The sequence below is a fragment of the Clinocottus analis genome, unplaced genomic scaffold (assembly GCF_023055335.1).
Source record: "Clinocottus analis isolate CAN_PGR_092001 unplaced genomic scaffold, fCliAna1.0.p SCAF_4, whole genome shotgun sequence".
Taxonomy (NCBI): Eukaryota; Metazoa; Chordata; class Actinopteri; order Perciformes; family Cottidae; genus Clinocottus; species Clinocottus analis.
Genome location: NW_027176153.1, coordinates 8,930,336 through 8,941,099, shown reverse-complemented (window position 1 = coordinate 8,941,099; position 10,764 = coordinate 8,930,336). Strand labels below are relative to the sequence as shown.

The following is a 10,764-nucleotide window of genomic DNA, read 5'->3' as shown; positions in this document are numbered from 1 at the left end:
GTCTCGCGAACCACGTCAATCAATGTTGACGTTTTAAGCCACGCCCCGTATCGGTCACATGCGCTTTGCTTTTTGGACTCGCCGTGACCGTTTTACGAGACCCGTCGCCGTGGAATAATCACTATGACCGGTGATGATTGATTCGAGTGTCCGCCATATAATGCAACCCACGTGGCTTAATTGTAAGAAAATGCATAATACAGAAATATCAACAAAATATAATCTAGTATTAAAATAAAAATGACTAATTTTGCAGAATTATCTTTCAGTCTTAATTCGGGATATTAAATGAAAAATGAAAACAATATACTTTATATACATTATTAAAGACACAAGACAGCAACCACAACCAGGATAATCCCCAAAATAAATCTCCTAATTTAAAACCCAACATATTGGTTGTTCTTAGATATCCCTTCTTCCGTTGTTGATGACTATGTTGTGTGGCTGGAATTACTATCACAGAAAACCCTTAAAACCCTCTATACTCCCGCAGCATACATTAAATGGGGCCTGACAATGGAAAAGCCTCGATCAGGACGTTTCATTTTATTCATCACAGAGTTTTCTTTCCAAGTCATTAAAGGGAACCGACTTCGAGCTTCCAATTTTATAAGTGATGAGCAAATCTGTCCTTTTCCATGATGAAAATCATGCAGCCTACAGTCAAAAACATTCCACTGCGGCTTATTTCGACTTTTTAAACCCTTTGAACATTTGTTAGAACTTAAATCTCAGGATTGAGAGATTATTCAAAATGAATCATTTAGTTTCTGTTTGAAAGGGTCTCACCTGTGATTCAGTGACTCATATGTACTTTAGGTACTAAAATCAGGATAGATATAAACTGCATTTTCCATTATGCAGCAATGGCTGATGACATCATGTGTTATTTTCCCCCTCAAAGCCACAGAAGACATGACCGAACTGTTTTGAGTAGTCAGTCCTCATGACTAGTAAACTGCATGTGTGAAATTGGAGCCCCCTTTTAAGCAATATATGCTTTATGATAAAGAAGAAAAAACAGCGATGACTGATGAGTGTTTTGTAAACTCCTCAAAAAATGTATTTACCCTTGAAGATAGTAGAGGTGCAAATGCAAGGAGCACGGCTACAAATCCGGCCTTCTGGAGGAACTTTGAGTCGGCCTTTCAGTTAGCAGCTCACTATCCGTGTATTTGGCAACGTATCTTGATTTCAAGGTATAGTACAAAAATGTCTGAACTCAGTTTTTCAGGCTCAGTTCTTAGACGGCCAACTTTAATGTGTAACGAAGCGATGCGTTCTGTTCCGGTGGATGGAGGAGAAACCTCCTCAGTCACACATTACCTTTCTCTTGGTGCACCTCAGAGCTGAATTAAAAGGCAGCGACAACCTCTTTTTATCATATTTGGCAAGCATTCCTTGAATATCTTCATGGGGATCTTGTTGGCCTACGTTTTTTTTTTTCTTCTCCTATTTTTTGGATGTGTACAAAAATGTGTATAACTGGTTTGTTGTTTCTAGTTTTGCGATATCTGCGCCGTCTGGCCTTGTCGCTGTGGAAAAAGAACATACTAAAATATGATTCAAAACACAAAGGATAACAAAAACGCAAGTGTAGAGCACTTATTTTATTTTAAATATGTCATCATTGGTTTAACATATCAGCAAATCACTACACAGTACAGAGGATGGACTGCTGCCGCACGACTTGCAGCATGGCCAATATGTCATATCGACGGCCACGTCAACAGCTGACAGCCAGGCCAGCATCGTAGTTCATTAAACTCCATTTAAAACTATGCATTTGAAATATAAAACCACAAGGATGCCCATGAGTCAGTTTCTTTGTCTACCACAACACTGACTTCACTGACACTGGACGGAAAAAAAAACTACTTGACAAACAATATCTATCGTCATATGTTCTACATTAGCTTTGTTGACGCTCAGAGATAGAAAGGTTGGCATCTGAAAAATACACGATTGAAGTTGTTACACAAAATAACGGGGGAGGTTACAATTTGATTGATTCCTCAACCTCCTTATGTCAATTTCAAGTATTGCCCTTTTTTTTCCTTTTTTTTTTTTTAACTAAGAAATCAAAATAATTCAATTGATGTCCGTCAACGCAAATCCTGTCCTTGCACTGTTCGACTTGTGTATGGGTTTAAATGGGGTTTAAAGACATGGCGAGATAAGAAGGCAACAATAACGCAAATCGGATACAAAGCTTTGGACGTGGTAACGTACTACGAGGATTTTTTTTTTCTTCCCCCGATCGGGCCTTGAACATGCAGAGGGCGAGGTGGTAACTGTGTGTCTGAAGATGTAGGCACACAGAACTATCTACAACGTGATTGGTTCGCTCCTTGTACCAACTGCGTCTCTCAAGCTGTCACCTCAAACGACCATTTCATGGAGCAAAACTCAGTTGCAACGTTGCACCGAGAAGGCCTCCCACGGCTTGACAATCCACTACATGCCACCACTAGACTCAACGCTCAGCTTCGTCTCCGTCTAACAGAAACACGTTCCACTCGTTCGGATTTTCAGCCTGATAGGGATACAAATGTGTGCTTTTTTCATTGTATATATTTGTACACTTTTTTCCCCCCGTTCCTGTAGTACGACTAGCGCTGGTCGACTAAGCGAGTGAAGAGTGTCGCAGCTAGAGGTTTCATTGGTATTTTGTACTTCTCCACGTAACCATTCACGACCCAACACTTTGATTAAAAACATAGAGAAAATGAAAGCGCAAAAATGCGAGACATGAAGGTTTGTGAGGTCATGGCCTATGGTTCTTGGGGAGGAAGGATATGTTGTAAAATAGAATTCACTCAGTCACAGAGACAAAAAAACATGAACTGTCCGTAGTTTGATGACATAAATAGTGGAACCATAGACTCGAGCCTCGTATAGAATCAAGTGCAGACTTTCCTGGCTTCGCTCTGGGTCACCCAGGTATGAAGCCGCCTGTGAAGACCACGAGAGGATGATATTCAGGATTAGAGCACAAAGGACGGAATCACTGACCAGCGTGCAATCTAATGCCTTAGTCACGCAGTTATTGGAGAATGTGTAGCAGATATAATATAGCAGAACTAAGAACTTCCTTTTGTAATGCATATGAAAATACATTTGATTTTGGGAAGAGAAAAGAAATTAAGCAGATTTAAAATATTTCCTCCCTCATAAAATATGTCCATTGTGGTTTTGTTTTCAATAATGATTATTGTGACTATCTGCTTTGAGGCATCTACATCTCTACTAACTCAAACTAAAACCTTTACAGATGTAAAATAATGTGAAATGCTTCAGTTGTAAACACACTGACACTAAATGTATCTGACATTTGTACAAAGATTGTCTCGACCGCTGTCCAGAGTGCTGAACTTGAGACAATCGTTGGGGTATACATGTAGTTGTAGTGTAGTTTTAGTTGTAGTGTACATGTAGGTGTAATGTAGGTGAGAGTAGTAGTATAGTGGTTGATGAATTAGCACTAACATTAGCACTAGCATGCTAGCTGACGTTAGTTGATGACTTTCTCCGTGCCACGGGAAGTAAAACTAACATGTTACAAGAAGATGGCACAGTGCTGCCGATTACTTACACAGAACAAAAACAACAACGAAAACTCACCATAAATTTGTTTCATTCCAAACCCAGCAGCTCGACATCGAAGATGAGGGTGGCGTTGGGAGGAATGACGCCCGGGTGGCCTCGGTTTCCATAAGCAAAGTCGGGTGTGCAGGTCAGATGGGCCCTTTGACCAACACTCATCTGGATGTGGAGGGAGAGACAGAGAGACAGAGAGACAGAGAGAGAGAGAGTTATGTAGAACAGCTTCTATTTCCAGCTATGCTTCCTTCTTTCTTCATCTACTCCTCCATTCTTTATTGCACAATATTGGATGTTGCAAACCATGTTTTTTAAGCAGATGCCTTACTGAGATATTAAAAGGCGTTTTAACCCATAGACACAGCATGTAGAGAACACAACACCACACTTCCATGAAGCTGCAGGACCGGCACACCGACCGAATCCGCTCACTGTCGTCCCCCTAGTCGAAATGCTGCAGGGGCTGAGAGTGTGAGATAAAGCACTGTGCCCGGCGCTGCATTGACCGAATGTTTGCTGTGTTAATGGAGGCCTTGGTGGGGGCGGGGGACTCAATAATGGAATTATGTCAATAAATGAATGTATACATCAGCAGTTGGCCCAACAACATCATCAGCGGTAAAATGTGCTTTCTTCTCTTGCAGTTAGAATGTATGTTTGCCTCTGAATTGTGACCGTTGAAGCTGCTTGTAGTTGCACAACTTCCTTTTTTCCCCCCCTTTCAATCCGTCTGTTCCAATGCCATTTATAAATACACCGACCGCAGCATGTCAACACTGCCCATTTCTGAAGGGTTGAATGAGAGACGACGCTAAAGCTAGAATGGAAGTGCATAAGTGTGCGCTCAGAATTCTGGCCTACCTGCACCACACCCTCTTCCCAGCCACGGATCACTTCCTGCTTGCCTATCTTGAACCTGAAAGGCTTGTCCCTGTCGCGGGACGAGTCAAATGTGCGTCCGTCTGCCAGAGAGCCTGCAGGAGAGACGAGAGTGAGGCACAGAGTCTCTGAGCGTGGCCTCATCTTGTGAGGGGAAACACCATAGGAGTCATCATCTCTTCCTGCCTGCAGAAAACACAAGCAGGCCAGATAACGATAGAAAGAATACTGGCTCTGGAAACTGTATTTATAACATTGTACAAAAAGAAAAGGAAAACGTTGGAAGCGAATAGACATCCATCTTCCCCTGCTGCGTGTATATTGAGAACGCAAATGAGAGGATCCCATGAATCTCTGAAATAGCCGCTACAGCTGTGAGCAGGGTGAGTTTCAGAGTGACAGTCAGGGGAAAAAAACGCAAGCATCGCACCGCAGAATAGACACCCCCCCCAAGACTATTTACACCAGCTCTATTACTGTTATTAGCATCGCCGAGGAAAGCAGCGTGTGAAGATTTGGAGTGATTTGACTGTATGTGCCTTGGGTGAAAGGTGGGCCGCTGCTCATGTTGTCGAGCACATCAGGGGTGGAGGTGGCATGATGCTTTGATCCAGTCGGCTGCTGTCCTCTGGATCACAGAGGACAGCAGCCGACTGGAATACCCCGCCTGAGCGTTTAGGACCAACCCAGAGCATAAAAAAAAAACTAATGTGGCCAATTCAGCCCTCCAACAACTCACTGTTGACATGTTTCAAACACAAAAGAGGCTTGTGTGTAATGGAACATCCTGGTTCATGTTGCGTTTCAAGGCCAAGTAGCAGGCTGACAGGAAGGGAGGCCGTATAGAGAGGATGTCCTGTAGTTTGTGTGCGATATCTAAAAAAAGAAAAGAAGAAGACGCAGACGAATGCTAAAAATGTGAGAGGCCCAAAATCAGAGCTTGTTACATAATCTTGGAAGCAAAATGGGGGCTGGTACTGCAGAGGGAGTTGTGTCTGTCTTAGCCAGGCAAGAGGACGAAGACCGGCACGGTTAAGGAAGCGAAGTCCCACATTTTTAGGCTGTTTTTCTTCATTTACTGACATTCTATGAACCGAATCATAGATACATTTGTTACATATATCAGTAGTGAAAACCATCCCGAGCTGCCCTCGACATGTGCATTGGTCCCGTGGCTGCTTTATGGTTCCAAAAGAATAATTAAAAGAAGCAACTGATATTTAGGACACCGCTTACAGCAATAAATAAGTGCAGTCCTATAGGATGGGGGTGATATTTCAGATATGCAGTGTCATTTAAACACCACGTGTCTATAGAGCAAAGAACAAGAATTACAGGAATAATACAGTAAATCGGCCAGACGGTTATAATCCGCTCAACTGAACGCCACCAAACCCACCAACCCCCACCCCAGAAACCCCAACAAAGACAGAAAAGCGCTGGAAATCAGACGGGATTTAAGACCCCGCTGTCTGGTGTCTGTCTGGTGTCTGTCTTTCTGGGCTTCTGATTGAACCCTGTGGCGGAATCCGTCTGCATCTCTCTATCTCTCTCTCTCTCTCTCTTTATTAATTCTCCAGACACGCCAAATGATCCGCTGATGATCTTGACGAGACTACAGCGCGAATATGAATATACATGTAATGTTTTTACGCAGTGATCAATCCAGTGCGCTGTCCCCTGCCGCCGATGCCCGCTACAGAGTCATCTGGAGCATAAAATGCGCGTGGAACATTGTGTTGAAGGGGTTAAATGTCCGTGCAGCTCAGTCGGTGACTGACAGTCGAGCCTCTTTGCTCTGCTGATAAATCACTGCCTGGATGGTTTGGCGGTAAAGAAGAAAAAAGGGAGAGGGGGGAAAAAGTGCACCAGAATCGCTATAATAGGGTTATTATGGGGCTTTACGGTGTCTGCCGCGATGCTTACAGGATTACCACGCGTGTCTATGTTTCATGCGGGTGTGTGGCGAGGCAGTTGCCCACAGCCGTCACTCCGCTCGCACAGCCCTGGTGCGAGTATAAATAACTGAGCAGGAGCGAGAAGTTTGTCTCATTTAAAACTCACCGACATAATGCACCACGCACGTCTGTCCTTTTTTGGGGAAAGTCCTTCCTGTGGAGGAAAGAGAGAGAGAGAGAGAGAAAGAGAGAGAGAGAGCGAGAGAGGGGCGCTTAATATAACCGCGGCTTTACTCCGCAGCCGCGGCGGCGTGTCTGCGTCGGTGCTGTCTGTCTGCGCGGCTCTGAGAACACAGATTAAAGTGCAAAACAGAAAACAGGCACGGACACAAACGAGTTTCATTTCCGTGCAAGTGGTCTTTGTTTCTTTTCTCTTTTTTTTTTTTACCGTCTCCCGGGGTGATAGTCTGGATCTCGACTCCCATTTCAGCGCTGTGTCCTGGAGAGCTGTGCCTGCGCCCGGCTCCGCTCTTCCTGCAGTCCGTCTGTCTGTCTGTCTGTCTGTCTGTCTGCTCTACCAGCGGATGTTCTCAGCTGTCTCCCTCTCCCTCTCTCTGCAGGGAGACCAGTGGCACAGCGTAGATTGCACAACACCACTTCCACCCGATACCTCCAAAATAAAACCTGTAGTGAGAGAAAAAGAGGTGGGATCATATATTACACGGGCCCCCTGGCGGCCGTAGTGGGGGCCCACATCAACATTAATCATGAAACTATAAAGCAAATGTCTAGTCTGTCTGGTACGTTTGTGCCCGCAAGTAACCCCGGCCGGAAAGTGTGTTTTCGTTTCGGGATCTGGAGCGCGAGGCAAAACGCTGACTGGCTGCGCTTTTCGCCCGTTTCTGTAAATTGGGAAGTCGAGACTGGCCGTCGTGGTAGAGGAGGTACTCGGACATTTCTCGAGTAAAAGTATGAGTAAAAACTATCAGCGCAGTGCGGTAAAAATCACCACATTGAGAGGGAAAGAGAAACATCGCCAGCACGGTGCACTTAAACGGTCTTCCGGGTTAGTTTATGCGGGTTTCTGTGGTGTGTTCGAGGGAGGTTGTTTTTTTCTAACGCTCCGAGTCCTATATCTGTAAACATCATATTTCAGTACTACAATGTTTATATGTTACAAACTCGTAAAAGTACACAGTAATTTCTTACGCGCTCAAGAGCATTTTGTAAGTTATATCAGGGTACAATGAGTTGGAATATGAACATTATTCAATATGTTTCGTATCTAAAGACCGTAATAAATCTATAGATGTTGTAATAGCCACTTTCAGGCCAGAACAGGCCCACATTTAGCCTGATTCATTGAGTTCACATCTCCCTTTCTGTGTTAGAAGCTTGGAACCATAACGTCCACATGTATAGGATATCCTGCTGATGTTAGTTTGATAATCTAATATAATAATATGCATGGGTGTCTCTTGAACAGAAAGTCAAGATACTACATCAATAATCCGTGACAATGTGGCAGGGAGCCAGCACAGAAAATACCAGGAACTTGACTGGAGAATTGGGTAATGAAATGCTTTTGTTTGTGTGTTTTATTCAGTCAATCTATATAATACAATACAATATTATTCTATATAACATCCAAAAACAGAGACTGAAAAGGTATAGGTAGAAGCAAAAAATGCTTATATATTTCTATCCTAAATTATTATCAATTACAAACATATATATATATATATATATATATATATATATATATATATATATGTATATATATATATATATATATATATATATATATACACACACACACACACACACATACATACATACATACATACATTTCATTCACACTTGTAACTCTCAAATACTGTTTTATAAATAATCCTTTTGAAAACCAAAAAGGAGATTACCATTCTTATATCCATTTTAACGTTGTTCCATACTGTAACTCCTACAATAGAAAGACTTTTAATCCCTTTTTTAGCTTTTTGTACAAGAAACTTACAAACATCTCTCAAATCATATCTACACTCATGTACTGAAAACAACTCCTGTACAGTCTGGCAGTGACCCTGCCTTAGCTCTGTACATTGTCTGCATTATTTTATAATAAACTAAATCATTAAATTTCATAACATGTAATCTGAAAAACAATGGATTTGTGTGCTTATAGTAGCCAACATTATTTATGTGTATTGCTTGTTTTTGTAACAAAATTGTTGAATTTATAAAAGTTTTATACCCCGCACCTCCACAAAATAAGATGAAAAAGGAAGTATAATTGAGCAATAAATTATATAAAAGGCCTTAGAAGTGAGTACATCTTTACATTTGTACAGTATTGCTATTGATTTGGACATTTTACCATTTATATAATCATATATTTTGAAGGCACATTAAATAGTTGTTTTCTTCTTCTTTTATCTGTGATTCTTGTTATCTCTATGTGAGCTAGTATGTTATCTCTGCTCTTAAGTTTTCATACATTAAATTGAATAAACCTCTGTAATCTCACCGATTCATAGTTGCACCTCATAATACGTATTTAAAAATGAGTGGGCTCTGACTGCAGCTTACACTGCTGGGTGTGAGCGAGCGACGGGGTTAATTTAGGTGAGCAGCTCCGAGTCAAAACATCCTCCCTCGTTTCCTCCCGTCCCAGCAGACACTCCAACAGATCTCCGCAGACAATTAGCATCCAAAGCAACGCATATTTCTTCCTGGAGCAACCAGCAGCAATACAAGCAATTAAGCGCTTCCAAAAAATCCACTGGGGCCAATTTAATGTAGCGAGAAACTTAAAACTACTCAATAATTATTAATGGCATTCTGGTCACCATGTTAGTCACATTATGTGGAAACAGTGTTCATATGTTCATGTTCTATCTTTAAATGCTCTAACATTCTTCATGACTCATTAAATTGCAGCTCGATAGCTTCTGAGACATGTTGTGCGCTGAGGTCACAACAACAGATGATTGGCTCACAAGTGCACGTGGTTCAAAATGAAATAAAGGCATAACTGAGAAATGATTGAATGATGAATGTGTCCAATTATCGGAAGAATGACAGAGTTGATTACGTCATTCGAGGATTATTTAAGGTCTGACAGGAAACAGCGGTTAGTTACATTGTAATGTGCAACTAAAGATGTGGGAGGGTTGGTTTTCATATTTATTGTATGGACAGGGGATCAGTGTCATAGTGTATTTATTACACATGCTGCAATTTTGCAGCAGTACATTTATCAGATTAGAGCAAAAGATGATGCTGACTCAACCACCAGGTTCTCTATCTCCTGTTATTTGGTGTCACAGTTGTTTTACATGCTATTAATAACAGGGTTCATACGATCATGGAAAAAGATACTGGAAGTCATGGAATTGTAAAATGGTTATTTCCAGGCCTGGAAAAGTCTTTGAACAAAAAAAAAAAGAATTTAATTTAAGAATAAATGTCAAACAGAAAGCTTTTAAAGAGAGGGCTCCAGAAGTCCCCATCAGTCTCTACAGAAGCCCAGAGTCAAGTGAGAGAAAACAAGTGTGACCTTTCATTGGTTTCTATCCTATGTTCATGATAAAAACGAATTCTCTGAGAAAACAGGAAAAAAGGTGTATTGGCAGGGGAATTACATTTGTTTTCATTCATGGAAGTGTTTGTTGTTGCAACACTCATTTCAGCCACAAGAGGCACAAGAGTGCATCACTAGCCCATGAGCTAAAAAGTAGTATTTTTTTCATGCACTATAAACACAAAGTACATATATATACTGTTTGTTACAACATATCACAAAAACTTTGTTGCGTCCCCGGCTATAACCTTCCCTGTCCCACACATTTCACAGAGCAAAAAAAAAATTCAAATCAAGGGCCGTAAATTCTCCCTGCGAAACCATTTCCTCACCAAGTCATCAACACAGAAGAGAAACCGATGTATGTTGGTAGGTCCCGCTTGTCTTTCTCTCACCACTTTCGCAAGGTGGATTGCCAAACTTATTAAATGTTTTATACATAAGAGCCGGTTTTTAATGTTTAATGTTCTCCCGGTGTTGGGATGTCATCCATTTGCTGCAAACAGCCTCCTGGTTGCGTCTACTGGTTACCCGACAGTAGTAGGGTGTTCACTGCACACACAAAAAATTGTTTAAAAAAAAAAGAAGAAAAAGGTTTACAAGACCATGGAGTTCGGTTTTCACTGAAGAGCCGTTTTTAAATGTGGCTACTTGCCCAGTCATCTGGTTCCCGTAGTTCACGTACGTGCACGGAATAATAGCGCTGACGTTATGACTAAAATACTGCCACCAAGAAAACGATGCAGAAAGCCGACATTAATACTCCCCCCCCAGTCTGCAATAAAAACACAAGACCATGAG

The 10,764-nt window shown here is 41.7% G+C and overlaps 1 protein-coding gene across 1 annotated transcript; it reads right to left on the bottom strand.

Annotated features, from left to right (window-relative positions):
- Positions 1-1,598: 1,598 nt before the first annotated feature.
- Positions 1,599-7,076, bottom strand: fkbp1ab (FKBP prolyl isomerase 1Ab). The gene is made up of 5 exons (XM_068598002.1): positions 6,832-7,076; positions 6,550-6,597; positions 4,468-4,580; positions 3,628-3,768; positions 1,599-2,958 (listed from the first exon to the last, which is right to left on the bottom strand). Exons 1-4 carry the CDS (start codon positions 6,866-6,868, stop codon positions 3,640-3,642), a joined length of 327 nt encoding a protein of 108 aa, XP_068454103.1. The 5' UTR covers positions 6,869-7,076; the 3' UTR covers positions 1,599-2,958; positions 3,628-3,639.
- Between the last annotated feature and the right edge of the window lie 3,688 nt (positions 7,077-10,764).